The sequence below is a fragment of the Panthera uncia genome, chromosome D4, assembly GCF_023721935.1.
Source record: "Panthera uncia isolate 11264 chromosome D4, Puncia_PCG_1.0, whole genome shotgun sequence".
NCBI classification, from domain to species: domain Eukaryota; kingdom Metazoa; phylum Chordata; class Mammalia; order Carnivora; family Felidae; genus Panthera; species Panthera uncia.
The window spans coordinates 18,153,530-18,169,351 of record NC_064807.1 but is presented as its reverse complement, the minus strand read 5'-3'; the positions used below and the strand labels follow the sequence as shown (position 1 = coordinate 18,169,351).

General features: G+C 35.4%; 1 protein-coding gene across 9 annotated transcripts in view; it reads right to left on the bottom strand.

The window, feature by feature from the left end:
- The window catches only part of VPS13A (vacuolar protein sorting 13 homolog A), a 257,663-nt gene that overhangs the window by 224,301 nt on the left and 17,540 nt on the right, over positions 1-15,822 (bottom strand). For 6 of the 9 annotated variants that reach the window (XR_007458693.1, XM_049633783.1, XM_049633762.1 and 3 more), the window contains exons 4-9: positions 15,677-15,772; positions 15,307-15,408; positions 3,188-3,297; positions 2,459-2,518; positions 467-526; positions 208-288 (exon numbers count right to left, since the gene is read on the bottom strand). Coding sequence is in view for 7 of the 9 variants with exons in the window: in XM_049633783.1 (XP_049489740.1) it covers positions 208-288; positions 467-526; positions 2,459-2,518; positions 3,188-3,297; positions 15,307-15,408; positions 15,677-15,772 (509 nt within the window). In the remaining 2 variants the exon portion in view is untranslated. Of the gene's footprint in view, positions 1-207; positions 289-466; positions 527-2,458; positions 2,519-3,187; positions 3,298-15,306; positions 15,409-15,676; positions 15,773-15,822 lie in introns of those variants that run through there. The other 3 variants (XM_049633809.1, XM_049633818.1, XM_049633801.1) reach the window with 3 other exon arrangements.

The window sequence follows — 15,822 nt, the reverse complement described above, 5'->3', positions numbered from 1 at the left end:
AAATCGTCAATTATACAAAAAAATGGGTCTATACACATTTGTGTACAGGCACATATATATTCAAATATTTCTGTAAATGCTGCTAATGGATTTTGTCTAGGAAAAAAGACCACAAACTACGGTATGTTAATAAATGACGATGAATAAAACCAAATGCAAAATATACTAACAAAAGCAGATATACACATCCCAAAAAGATTTACTTACCAATGATTCATCATAATCATTAAGGTAAAACAACTGAGACTTCACATTCCAATAGGCAAAAAGGTTATCCAATCGGATTAACTGAAAATAAATCAAGTTTATTACACATCTCATTTTCTTTAAATGATAAACATACGCTATTTTCAGAAGTCTCAAATCACTGAATCATATAATCAAGTTAAGCAAGTAAAAACTCACACGAATCCTTAATAAAAGTCTTTTTTATCAAGTCTATGGGTTGACAGGATATTTATTTTACCTTACGAAAGAGTTTCTCAGTTTCATCATGTAAACATGGAATCCAGAATTGATCAGTTGTCTGAAAATAAAAACAGTGAAAGTGTCATAGCACATGAAATGGCTGACTGATAAATTGTTATCAACATGCCCTTGACCAATTTCCCATGAAAATGTCCTTGAAAACCTTCAGTGAAAGGATATTAACCACAACAAAGTCTCTGTTTTCAAAGAGCTCACTGGTGACTGAAAAAGCAAACAAGTCAACAGGCAATCACAAACAGGTAAGTGCCACCACAGAGGTTAAATACACAGTTCTCAGAATAATGTAGGAGCCTCAAACTCAGCGGGTAATGGAGAAAGTGATGACTAATACATGATATAGGGATAGAAATTACTGATTTTAAGGGGCACCTGAGTGGCTCAGTCAGCTGAGCACCCGACTTCAGCTCAGGTCATGATCTCACAGTTCGTGGGTTTGAGTCCTATGTCAGGCTCTGTGCTGACAGCTCAGAGGGATTGGGATTCTGTGTCTCCAATTCTCTCAGCGCCCCTCCCCGCCCCCCACTCCCACTCTCTTTCAAAAATAAATAAACATTAAAAAAAAATTAGAAATTATTGATTTTAAGGTTAGTAGGCAATATGATTCAGAGTAGGAAAACATGCAAATATACAACATGTTCAGGGAATTGAAGAAGCCCAGTATTGCCAGAGAACATAAAGCAAAAACAAAAGAGATGAAACCAGATGTTACCAGGGGTCAGATTAACATAGATTAAAACTATTTTAAAACAACACTATTGACTTTATTCTAATAGCAATGAGAAGCCACTGAGGGCAATCGAGTGTTTAGATGCTTATTCTACAAAAATGGTTTTCATTTTCTGGTAGAGAACTGAACAGATGACAACAGTGACTTTCAAACTTTAGTGTGTATCAAAATCACCTGGAGGGCTTTCTAAACCCTAGATTGTTGGGCCCCCAGCTGAGTTTCTAACTGAACAGGTCTGCACTAGGAGACCAGTTTCTAAAGTCTCCCAAAGGGGATGGTCAAAACCGCTCTGTCACAGTTACCCATGACCCACATGTTGCCATACCCAATGTAATTCTCATCCTTATTTTTCAAACTAACAGCAGCATTTGACAGTTTACCCCACCCAACTTTAGTGAATAACTTTTAATTTGGCTTTTCTTATTTTGCTTGTAGTAGGTCCATGTTTTAAGAAGAAACTGTACACAAAAACTCAATGGATATAAATAAAGCATGTAATGAAATACTACAGAGCAATTAAACTGAATTGAATTACATGTAGCAACACAAGTAAATATTAACACTGTGAAGAGAAAATGAAAATTTATAGAAAAATCATGTAAAGTATTTATGTAAACTTTTAAAAACCTACCGGTATTATACATTTCTAATTGACATATTATAACAAAGTTTAAAAATTTAGGATGTTTATCTCTGGGAGAAGGGTAAGACTAGGAAACAAAAGCGTTTTAAACTTTATTCCTAACAGTTTATTCTTTAAAAGTATTCAAAATATAAACCAAATGACAGATTCCTCAACTGTCCACAACATTGATGCAACAATGTTTCATAATCCTCTATTTGCTCCCATACTTTAAAAATTCCTCAATTTGAAAAATCAGGAACCAAGTTTGCCACCATATTAATAATGGTGGTAAGAAAATGAGTGATTTCTTTATGTTTTTCATGATTTATCAGTTTCTGAAATAAACATTACTTTTATTTTGTATTTATTTAAGAAATGGATTTTTTAAGGAAAAAATATCAAATATATTCTGCAAATAATAGGCCTTCATATTTTAAACTAAATTTGATTATCAAACATTTTTTGAAATGCTAAACTACCTACCCCGAATTCCAATCTACCTCAGGCACTTTCTGTACCAATTCTACATAGACACCTATTTTTGATGCTAGCATACAAGAACAGTAATAGCTTGATGAACTGCACAATATGGTTAAACTGCTTTTTAAACAAAGTACCTGCATGCTGAGATTTTGAAGGGAAATACCAAATGACAATGGATTGTCTCGATTTGTGATCTAAAGAGAAAAGAGCAAATTTTACTCAGATTTTTAGTGGTTAAACAAAATTACAGAAAAAGTTCGTTTTCTGGGAAACATTCTTTTTCAAATACTCAAAAACATTTTACTACTTTTTAGAACAACCTTTATTCCTGTGTTTTTTCTAATATTAAAATTTTAAGTATCCATGTATTAGTGTTGCACAATAAATCTTTGTATTTTTCAATGTATAAAAAACCAGTTTATGAAAAAACTGACTTCACAATAGTACTGTGAGAAGCCAATAATTATGCATTTTAGAGACACAGGATCTATTTGAGATAAACAATCTAAATCTACCTCTACTGATTCCTAGAGCACTATAACTTCCAAGAGGCAAATATAAAGTATTCTAAAAATACGTGACTGGCCAACTACATAATGCCCAACTACCCAAGGTGACTGCAATAGAGGAAGGCATTTTCCTTCATTATCTGATTTGTGAACGTTTTAGCAAAGGGTAATCAAGGCATTAAACACTGCAAATTGAAACTATGATTACAAAACAGAAAGATCAGGTCACCTTCAGATCTGTGTCCCTCCACTTCCCGGCATCCAATAGGCTGGCCACAACAGAGCAGGTGTCAACAAACCATAAAGTATATATATGGAAATATAAAAATAAGTTTCACCTATTAAAATACTTACATCATCTTCGTAACGAATATGGATGTTGGAAATTTTCACTTGAAGATTTTTTATGATCTGAGTAATTAATTTTTCTGTGAAAGTGTCCGGTTTCTCCACCTGACGTTTTTCTACAATAGCAAATACTTTTTTTTTTAACTCGAATGAAAAATATACTCTATAAATATCCATCCACATATGGAGGTAACATAAACATCACCGTGTTAAAGAAAAAAATCTGTCTTTATAAACAGAACACTAAGAGCATCCTTTCCAAAGACTCAAAGGCAACCAAATACAAACAGTTTCAAAATCTACTTTTTCAATGAAACTAAAGCCAACTATTCAGAACTTCCTGCCATTAAATTTTACAACTATACCTGGGTACATAAAGACCTGGAAAACAATGAAGATTATTTGGTAAGAATTCTAATAGGCTTAAATTAGAAAAGCCAGAAAGAGTAACAAGGAATTGCCCCTAAAATTAGTGATACTATTACAAATTGTCTGTGGTTTGATGTATGAAATACTTGAATATGCTTCTTCTCCTGATGAATCCAGAACAGGAAGATATGCAATCCTTTCTTCTTTCAAGGAAGAATTAAGGAAATTCATCATTTGTTTCATTTTCTAAAAAAGACATTAACTATCTCCAGTTTCAAAACTTTCCAGGGGAATAGAAAAAACAAAGTATTGAAACTCCTAATTTCTTCCATTTTTAATTTATTTATTTTGAGAGAGAGAGATGGTGCAAGTAGGGAAAGGGCAGAGAGAGGGGAGGGGAGGGGAGGAGAAGAGAATCCCAACCCAAGCAGGCTTTGTGATACCAGCTGCAGAGCCTGACATAGGGCTTGAACTCATGAACCGTGAGATCATGACCTGAGCCAGAATCAAGAGTCGGTCACTTAAACGACTGAGTCACCCACCCAGCACACCGCTAAGTTCTTTTTTAATATGCATTTGATAACCACGGGTTACTGTCCCTTTTTTCTCCATTTGAAAATGTCAATGAAAACTATCTCATTTTCTATTTGTAGTCCTGTCTCACTGTACATACAGAGTATCTGTTTTTTCCTCTCATGACCCACTACTAATTCAACTGGCCAAGGAGGACAGGCTGATGAAGATATATTTACATCAAATCCAAGTGTCAGTGAATAGCGGGTAAGTAAATATATTAAATATAATAAGACTTTAGAGTAAGTAAACAAAATAAAAGCTCTTTGAAGACAGAGCATTTTAATCTTTGAATACGACACCACATCCTAATAAAATCCTTTACTCTATAAACCTATTCAGTCATTCAATTAAATGCTTAAATCTTTCTTTCCCTACCCAGTATTTCCTTCTGAATCCCTTAACCAGCACAGATTCCATAATGTCTTATTTCACCAACATTTTCAACCCTTTTATTTCTTTTTGCTCGTTTTCCTCTGTCAATAAAGCTCCAACCCTGAATAAAACCAACTTTCTACTTTTTATATCAACATGCTTAACCTTGCCAGTTGAGCACCAGAGAAAAATCACAACAGGACTGAAATTACTATAAATTAAGTATCACCAACTTCATCCCAACAGCCACTTACTACGTTTCTCCACTCAACTTGTTCACATGCTCTGGAACAACGAAGTCAAATTCTTTCTGATTCTCCTCAAAGGTCTAACAATCCTTCCATTGCTCTCTTTACTGTTAGATGACCTTGTCTCCAACTTTGGAAGAAACAGAAGTTCCTTTTCCGTAATCATCACTCAATGACCCATGACATGCATGACGTAAATAAAATGATTATTTCTTTAATTTACCTAATACCTCGTTAGGATCTGATAAATTCTTTGCTTCCTAAAACACACTTTTCCCATGAAATCATAATCTCCAAATTTCTTTCTACTTATCTGATGACTCTTTTTTTTTATTATTTTTTTGGTGTTTATTTTTTTGAGAGAGAAAGAGAGAGAGGGAGACAGAGGATCCAAAGAAGGCTCTGCACTCACAGCAGAGAGCCCAATGTGGGGCTCGAACTCATGAATCGTTAGATCATGACCTGTGCCAAGTCAGACGCTCCACCGACTGAGCGACCCAGGTGCCCCTCATCACTCTTTTCTTGATTTTTTTTTTTCTGTGTTCCTCTTTTACACCATCATTAAAGGTTACATTTCCTTAAGGCTCAGTCCTAGGACTTCTTCTCCTCTCCTCTACTGCTGCTTCAGGGAATCTCATCCACACCATACACCTCAACTATCATTTCAATGCTGGTAACTCACAATTATATGTTAGATAGAGTAAAAGTGAGATATATTCAGAGAAATTGATACACTCAATAAACTGTAAATAGGTCAGTATGTTTAGAACAAAAGAATAGAAGAGAAAGGGATGGGGTCAGTAATAAGGATCAAGAGGTAAATAGGATTCAAATCATATGAACTTTTACATATCACGCTGAAGAGTTTAAACTTCTACCTGATAACAATAAGCTATCACTACTGAATTTTAAGCATAAGCGTTTCTAATTTTAGACCAATGTAAAAATAAGGACTTCTGATTAAACATGGTGGATTGTTATCTATTTTTCTACTTCTCAGTAAGACCTTATTAATGCAAAAGTAAAGGGAGAAAATGGATAAATCCCCAAGGTCAAGAAAGAGTACAGGAAAAAAACAGGGAAGATATACCTTCAGTAGTCTGGAAGCTAGAATGCAGATGGCCTTAACCTACTTAGCAGAGATGAAGAAATTCTTCTAAATACCTATAATAAATGGAGAGGCCAATAATAAAGATGAGTCAAAAGCCAGAATCCTGGGAAGATTCAGGAACTGGAGTCCTCAGAGAACATAAATGGCAGGGAGAGGATGATAATACAAGGACTGGCTTAAGTCTGGTGTAATTAGTAGTTAGACTTCCAGGTATTCTCCCTCCCTTAGTCCACACAGCCATACAACTATCCTTTTCCCATCCTAGTGAGAAGCAAGAATTTCTTCTGAAGACAATACACGCAACAGACTGCAGACTCTAAAACCATGTACTTACAGATACAGGGAGATCCATCACATTGAAACCAGACACGTTAAGAAAAACTTCTATATAATAATCACCCTACATCCACCGACTATTGCCAAGGAAATAATAAAGTTGCACCAAAAAACATATGTAATCAGAGCATATATACTATTTGGCTCAGTAGTAAACATTTATATATAGCCATAATAACATAAACAATGAATACTGATTTAACCAAACATGCAATTATACTAGAAAGACAGAAAAATGGGTCAACCTTACAGTCCATAAAGGGAAGCCTCTCTATATAAATGATGTATAAGCATAATGAATCAAGTAATAGGGATGTGATCATCTTATATAGTAGCATGGAAGTAACCACAAAAGCACTTTAAAACTTAAAAGTAGGGGCTCCTGAGTGGCTCAGTCAGTTGAGCATCTGACTTCAGCTCAGGTAAGATCTCACAGTTGGTGAGTTCGAGCCCCACGTCAGGAGCGCTGCTGTCAGTGCAGAGCCCACGCGGGGTCCTCTGTCCCCCTCTCTGCCCCTCCTCCACTCACACTCTCAAAAGTAAATAAAAACATCAAACAAAACCCAAAAAACTTAAAAGCAGATCTATATGGAGCAGGCTTAGGGGCTGAGCCAGGAGACAGAATTTCTAAATTGTGGTACTAATATTACTAACTTTTAAATCTATGTATATGTATTGTTTTGAGAAGATGAAAATAATTTTTAAAAGGCAAAAGCCTAGGAGACTTAGTAAAGAAAGGATTGGAGAAGAGGAAAATGGCAGAGTAGAAAACACCAGGAATCTGTCTTCCTAGATAACTCAATAGGCAAAATGTGCCTAATGTAAAGATTCTGGAACTCCAGAATCTACTGAAGGCTTGCAACTTGCAACTTGCAACTTGCAGAGAAGGCTTGAATGTAAACTGTACTTCATTCACATCCACTTTAGCTCTTACCATAGCAGCAGCTCACCCGGACCCCTATTCTCAGGCCTACGGCAGCCAGCCGTGCACACATTCCTGAAGCACCTTGCAACTCAACTTGCAGGAACCAAGGTGGGAAGAAAGGACCCATCCTCCAAATATTTGGAGATTTGGGCTCTAATGGCTGGTTGCTGCTCCTGATCACAGAGAAGGGTGGTTGTGGTCACTGCACCTTTTTCAACTGTTGCAAGCCCCTCCCTCTCCAGCCAAAGTGACATCCAGGGCTTTTAAAGGACTCGCAACCTTTTTTGTTTTTGTCCCCCTTCATTGTTCTCTTCTCCCTATTTGTGAGCAAAACATTACAGACTAGGACATTCAAAACCAACTCCATATGCAGGGAAAATAAGAAAGTGACCAAACACGTTCAGGGAAAGGCATAGGCCTGGGCTCAGCAAAGTCCTGAGAATACCTTACATTTATACCTCAGACTGATCCTTGGACTAGGGATAGCCTACAATAATGAAAAAGAAAAAAAAGCTTTAAAAAAAAAAAAGAAAAGAAAACAATGGGAATGGGGGTGAATCTCATTTCCACAGATATCACATTATTATATCCAAATATCTAGATTTTAAAAAGAATCACCAACGATACAAAGAAGCAGGAAGACATGGCCCATTTAACAGACAAAAAAATAAGTTAACAAAAACTATTCCTGAAAAAGATACGATGACAGAGCTACTACATTTTTTTTTTTTTTTTTTTTTTTTTTTTTTAGTTTACTTATTTTGAGAGAGAGTGCAAGTGGGGAGGGGCAGAGAAAAGAAGGATAGAGAATCCCAAGCAGGCTCTGCACCATCAGTGTGGAGCTGGACATGGGCACTGAACTCACAAACCATGAGATCATGACCTGAGCCAAAGTCCAGAACCAACTGAGCCACTCAGGTGCCCCACTAGACAGACTTTAAAACAACTGTCACATAGATGCTCAAAGATCTAAAGGAAGATGTGGAGAACATCAAGAAAATAATGAATGAAAAAACAGAAATATCTATAAAGAACTAAAAAAAAAAAAAATTCAGAAGCAGAAAAGTACCATAACTAAAAGGAAAAATTCATCATAGAGATTCAAAGGGAGACTGCAATAGACAAACTTGAAGACAGAACAACAACAACCAATTATTAAATTTGGGGAACGGAAAGAAATAAATTGAAGTGAACAGAGCCTAACAGACACCCAGGGGACATGCACTGTGGGAGTCCCAGACGGAAAAAAGACAGAGAAAGGGTCAGGGGGAATATCTGAAGGCATAGTGGCTGAGGGACTCCCGTGTGGCTTAGTCAGTAGAGTGTGCAACTCTTTATCTAGGGTTGTAAATTCGAGCCCCACACTGGGTGTTTAGATGACTAAAGAATGAAAAATATTAAAAAAATAAAAACTAAAAAATGAGAAATACTAGCTGCAAACTGGCCACATTTAAAGAAAGACATGATTACCCAGGGAACTCAAAGAACTCCAAGGAAGAACTCAAAGAGACCCAAGGATGCAAATTATAAGCAAACGTTCAAAGACCAAAGATAAAAAGAGAATCTTGAAAACATCAAGAGAGAAGCTGCTCATCACATGGAAGGGATCGTTAATAATTTTATCAATAGATTTTTCATCAGAAAAAAGGCAGAAAGGCAATGGACCAAATTGCTGAAAGTGCTAAGAAAAAAAAATCTTTCAACCAAGAATTCTATATCCAGCAAAAATGCCCTTTAAGAGTGAGGGAGAAATAAAGACATTCCAAGATAAATAAAAGCTGAGTAAGACTGTCACCAGACCTTCCCTACACAATAACCAGAGATACTGCATGAAACAACAATGATCCCAACAAAAGATAACACATCTGCGATTATCAATTATCGTTACCCTAACAGTGGTTTGTAACTCCACTTTTTGCATTCTACATGATCTGAGAGACCAATGTACTTATAAAAAAAACTTCTTAGTCTAAATGCTAGTATTATGGTAACTTTGCTTTGTAACTCAGCCTGTTGTTTTCTAATTATTTAAGACACTAATCTATTCAAAATAGTTTGTTTTCAGCAACAATATATAAAGATGCAATTCTGTGACAACAGCAATTTAAAAAAGTGAGGAGGGAGATGTGAAAGAGTAGAGTTTCTGTATGTTACTGAGGTTAAGCTAGTATAACTTAAAGTGTTCTAACTTAAGGATGTCAAAAATGTAATTCTCAGGGTATCCGTAGAGAAAATACCTATAGAATATGCACGAGATGAATGAAATAAGAATTTAAATTTTTTTTTTAACATTTATTTTTGAGACAGAGAGAGAGAGAGCACGAACGGGGGAGGGTCAGAGAGAGGGAGACACAGAATCCAAAACAGGCTCCAGGCTCTGAGCTGTCAGCACAGAGCCCGATGCGGGGCTCGAACTCACGGGCTGTGAGATCATGACCTGAGCCGAAGTCGGCCGCTTAACCGACTGAGCCACCCAGGCGCCCCGAAATAAAAATTTAAACATTTCATTATACAAAGTCAACCAAACTCAGAGAGTAACGCAGTAAATGAGTGACAAATAAGGCACACAGAAAACAAATGGCAAAAGGACAGAAGTACGTCTGTAAGTTATCAGTAATTATTCTAAAAGTATATGGATCTGGGGTGCCTGGGTGGCTCAGTCAGTTAAGCATCCGACTCTTGGTTTCAGTTCAAGTTCTGACCTCATGGGTTTGTGAGTTTGAGCCCCGCATCAGGCTTTGCAATGGCAGCTCAGGACATGCTTGGGATTCTTGTTCTCCCTCTCTCTCTCTCTCTCTCCGCCCCTCCCCTGCTCATGTACATGCTCTTTCTCTCTCAAAGATAAACCATTAAAATACATATAATATACCGATATTAGTTCATATTTATATTTGTACATATACACACATATACATACGTATGTATGTATATATATGGATATGGATTAAACAGTCTACTCAAAAGACACAAACTGAATGGATTAAAACACAAGATCCACTGTTCTCTGGTACATCTAAGACATTTTCCATGACAGAACGCATATTAGGACACAAATTAAGTCTAACTAGATTTAAAAACATAGGTATCATGCAAAGTGCCATTTCTGACCATATCAGAATAATGTTAGAAATAAAACACAGAAGTTGGGGTTCCTCAGAGAGCTCAGCAGTGGCTCTCTGCTGTGAGTGCAGAGCCTGCTTCAGATCCTCTGTCTCCCTCTCTCCGCTTCTCCCTAACACACGTACTCTCGCTCAAAAATTAGCAAACATTTAAAAAAAATAAGAAAATGGAAGGAAAATTTAAAAACTCACGTATTTGTGGAAATTAAACAAAACGCTATTAAACCACCAATGGATCACAGAACAAGTCATAAGGGAAATTAGAAAACACTTAGATATAGGAAAACAAAAACACAGCATACCAAAATTTATGGGACACAGCAAAAAAGTATTAAAATGGAAATTTATAGCTGTAAGAAAAAAACAAAGACCTCAGAAGAACCTAACTTTATAACTTAAACAATATGAAAATAATGGACAAACTATATCCACAGCTAATAGAAGGAAAGAGAAAATAAAGATTCAAGTAGAGATAAACTGAAGAATAGAAGACCAACTTGAAAAAAAAAAAAAATCAAATGAAACCAAAAGTTGGGTTTTTTGAAAAGGTCAATAAAATTGAAAAATAGCTAAATGGACCAAGATAAAAAGAGTAAGGCTCAAATTACCAAAATTACAAATGAGAGTAGGTGTATTACTAAAGATTTTACAGAAACAAGGATTATACACATTATGTGAGTAACTGTATACTAACGAACTGGATTAACCAAACGAAATGGACAAATTCCTAGAACCACAATACGTACCAAGACAAAATTACAGAGATAGAAAATTTGAATAGATATATGTATTATATATACCCATATATGTAAAATACATATATATAATACATATGTATATATAAAATATATATATATACACACACATATAAAACTAGTAAAAAGATTGAATCAGTGATCAAAACTCCCCTAACAAAAAGCCGTGGAACTGATTGCTTCTTTGGTGAATTCTACCAAACACTTAAAACATCAATCCTCTTCAAACTTTTCAAAAACAGATTAAAGGGAATACTTCCAAACTCAATGTATGAGGTATTAATCTGCTACCAAAACCATACAACGATACTACAAGAAAACTACAGATCAATATTCCTAATAAATACTGATGCAAATAACGAAATGCCAACAAACAAAATTCAACAGCACATTAAAAAAATTCAAGGGGCGCCTGGGTGGCTCAGTTGGTTAAGCTTCCATCTTCGGCTAGGGCATGATCTCACGGTCTGTGAGTTCAAGCCCCACGTCGGGCTCTGTGCTGACAGCTCAGTGCCTGGAACCTGCTTCAGATTCTGTGTCTCCCTCTTCCACTCACTCTCTCCCCAAGAAAAAAAAAAAAATGAATAAACAAAAAAAAAGTGTTATAAAAAATTATATAGCATGACTCAATAGAATTTATTGCTGGAATGGAAGGATGGGTAGATATATAAGTCAACTTACCAAATAAATTTGCTAAAAATTACCAAATAAATCAAACATTTACCAAATAAAAAAATATATATGATCATCTCAATTGATGAAGAAAAACCATTTAACAAAACTCAAAATCCTTTTTTAATAACAACAATCAAAAAACTAGGACTAGAAGGAAACTACCTAACATAATAAAATTCATATACAAAAAGCCCACAGCAAACACCATACTTAATGGAAAGGCTGAAAGCTTTTCCTTGAAAATCTGAAAGACAGCAAAAATGTCCAGTTTTGTCACTTTTATTCAACATACTACTAGAAGGTCTAGCCAGAGTAATCAGGCAAGAAACAAAAGTCATCCAAATCAAAAAATGAAGTAAAATCTCTGTTCACAGATATGATCTTATACGAAGAAAACCCTAAATACCTCACAAAACAACTATTGAAACTAATTAACTCAGCAAAGTAGCAGGGTACAAAGTCAACACACACACACACACACACACACAAAAAAAATCAACTGCATATCCCTAATCCCTAACAATGAAGAATCTGAGCAGGAAATTACAGAAACAATTCCTTTTACAATAGCATCAGAAAGAATAACTTAGGAGGTGAAAGACTTGTACACTTTTAAAAAGATATTTTAAAAGACATAAATGGAAACATACCCAAGTTCATGGATTGGGAACCACTGTTAGCATGTCAATGCCGCCCAAAGCAATCTACAGATTCAAAGCAATCCCAATTATACTTTTGCAGAAACAGAAAAATGCATCCTTAAATTCATAAGGAAACTCAAGGGACTCCCACAGAGGAAAACCAGTCTTGAAAAGGAAGAACAAAAGGTGAAAGACTTATACTTCCAGGTTTCAAAATTTACAACACAACTACAGTAATCAAAACAGTGTGGTACTGCCATAAAGACAGACACACAGACGAATAAAACAGAATACAGCACTCAGAATAAACCCTTGCATACACGGTCAAATGATTTTTGATAAGGGACCAAGACTACTCAATCAGGAATGGACAATAGTTTTAATAAACAACGTTGGGAAAACGGGATATGAAGAGAATGAACAAGAGAATGAAGTCAGACCTTGCTTATCGAAGAACATATAAAAAACTAATTCAAAATGGATTTAAATTTAAGACCTAAAACTATAAAACTCTTAGAGGAAAACACAGGACAAAAGCTGCATGACACTGGATTTGGTGATGATTTTACGATGATTTCTTGCATATCACACCAAGGCACAAGCAACAAAAGATGACAAAATGGGCTTCGTGGAAATTTAAACATTTTTTGCATTAAGACACTATCAACAGAATGGTTACACAAAGAATGGGACAAAATTTGCAAATCGTGTATTTAGTGAAAGATTAACATGGAGAATATATAAAGAACTCGTAGCACCAAACAACAACCAAAGACAACCCAACTAAAAGATGGGCAGAAGACTCAAATAGACATTTCTCCAAAGAAGATATACAAATGGCCAATAAGCACATGAAAAGACACTAAAATACTAATCCTCAGCGAAATGCAAATCAAAACTACATGAGATACCACTTCATCCCCATTAGGATGCTACCATGAAGAAAAGATAAAACCAGCGTTGGCAAGGATGCGAAGGAATCAAAACCTCTGGGCATTGTTGGTGAAAATGCAGAATGGTACAAGTCCCTGTTGAAAACAGTATGGTGATTCCTCAAAAAGTCAAAAATACAGTACAATTACCTATGATCCAGCAACTGCACTTGTGTGTATATACCCAAAAGAATTGAAAACAATGTCTCAAAGGAATACTTGTGCTCCCATGTTCAGAGCAGCTTTATTCACGACAGCTAAAGCACAGAAACGACCCAAGTGTCCACAGATGGGTGAATGGGCAAGGCAAGTGTGGTATATACAAAAAATGGAATACTATTTAGCCTTAAAAGGGAAATTGTGATACAGGCTACAACATGGACAGATCGTGAAAACATGATGCTAAGTGAAATAAGCCAGTTAGAAAAAGACACATTGTATAATTCCACTTACATGAAGTACTCAAGAGGAGCCAAAATTTCAGAGACAAGAAAGTACAGTTGTGGTCGCCAGGGGTTCTAACTGAGGGGGGTGGAATGGGTGGATTGTTGTTTAATGGCTATAAAGTTTCAATTTTACAAGAAGAAAAGAGATATGAAATGGATGGTAAGAGTTGTACAACATTCTAAATGTATTTAATACCAGCGAACTGTACACTTAAAAATGGGTAAGATGGTAAACTTTGTTACATGTGTGCTATAATAAAAAAAATTTTGAATAAAAAAAGACTGGGGATAGAGATAAACAACTACACAGGGTATGAAAATATAATTACAAGAAGTGTCGCCAGAATTTGCATTAAATCTCCTTTAACGTTTTTACCTCTTTGTCAAAAGGTAAAATGTTTACTAGTGGGTTTTTTTTTTTATCAAAAAAATAAATAACTAAATAAATGCAAGGCAAGGATAGTGGTGTAAGTATACATACATTTTTAAGATGCTTGGCTATTAAACAAAAGAGGAACAGAAGACAAATGATAACCAGGTTAGGAAGATCATTTTGTGTTTGAAGATAAGACCAGGTACAATGTATTTATAGGCTAAGGAGAAAGTTTTACTAGACAGAACAGAAAACAAAAAATACAAAAGTCACCACCACACAAGTGGAAAGGAATTTGGTTTCTGCGAGACAGCTCTTCCACTGAGAAAAGAAAGGGTTGAAATAATGAACTATTTGGTTTAGGCTGAATAGGAAAGGATATGAAGCCAGAGGGTAACCAAAAAGATTTGGGAAAACATAATTATATCAAACAACTAAGTATCTCCAAAAGATTAAGAACTGATATAAGGGGAATTTAAAAAAAAAAAAGCTAGAAAACTAGGGTGCCTGGGTGGCTTAGTCAGTTAAGCATCTGACTTCAGCTCAGGTCATGATCTTGCAGTTCATGAGTTCAAGCCCTGCATCAGGTTCTGTGCTGACAGCACACAGACTGTTTTGGGTCCTCTGTCTCTCCCCCTCTTTGGTTCTCTCTCCCCCTCTCTGACTCTCTTGCTCAAAAATAAACATTTTACAAAATAAAAATTTGTGGGCACCTGGCTGGCTCAGTCAGTTAAGCACTAGACTTTGGTTGAGGTCATGATCTCACAGTTTTTGAGTTCAAGCCCCATGTTGGGCTCTGCGCTGTCAGCTCAGAGCCCAGAATCTGCTTCAGATTCTGTGTTTCCCTCTTGCTCTGTCCCTTTCCCGCTCTCTCCCTCTGTCTCTCTCTCTCTCTCTCTCTCTCTCAAAAATAAGTAAACATTAAAAAAATGTTTTAATAGCAATTTCAAAAATTAAAAAGCTACGAAACTAAGAAAATATACTTGATGAAATTAATTATTATAGCTAAAAACTAACCTTACCCTTATAAGCTATGTGTATTATTTGTCAAACAGTAAGTTTCTGTAAGTAAAATTTTTATAATCATAAAAATAGACAAACCACATTAAAATTCCCCATGTAATAAGATTATCTCATATTTGTTAAATAATTTCAATGCCTCCAGAGAAAAATAATATTCCCATGTGATAAATATTTAGGTCTTCTCTCCTTTTCTTATTACCATTCCTATTTACCGTTTCCTTTACCTTGATCAGCTACTTTTTGTTTTGCTTCTTCTATTCGCTTAAGTTCATATTGCTTTGCCTCCAAGAGTTGTTTTTCTTCTTTTACAGGATCGTATTTTATTTCTACAGGAAGCACAGAAAAGAATATTTAATTATCTTAAGTTTAAGTATACTCATTCCAAAACATACCCTTGAAAAACAATCACTAATACAAAGTCTGCAAAAGTCTAGAGTAAAAACCAATTTAATTTGAATTCCCAAATGCTAATTCAAACATAAAAATATCTCAAAATATTTACCAAAAGTATTCTGAATATCATTATGAGATATAAAGATTTTTCCATCCACAAATAAAAGTGCTTGAAGTTATAATGTTTAAAATTTGACTTACGAGAAGAAGGCACTATGAGTAAATAAATGTCTTCCAGGACAGCTTCAACTGGTTGAGTATACAGGTTTTTCCACGGAATTGTAAGATTAAGATTACCTACATGAATTTTTTTTAAAAAGGACAAAAAATATTATTCATTCAACCTG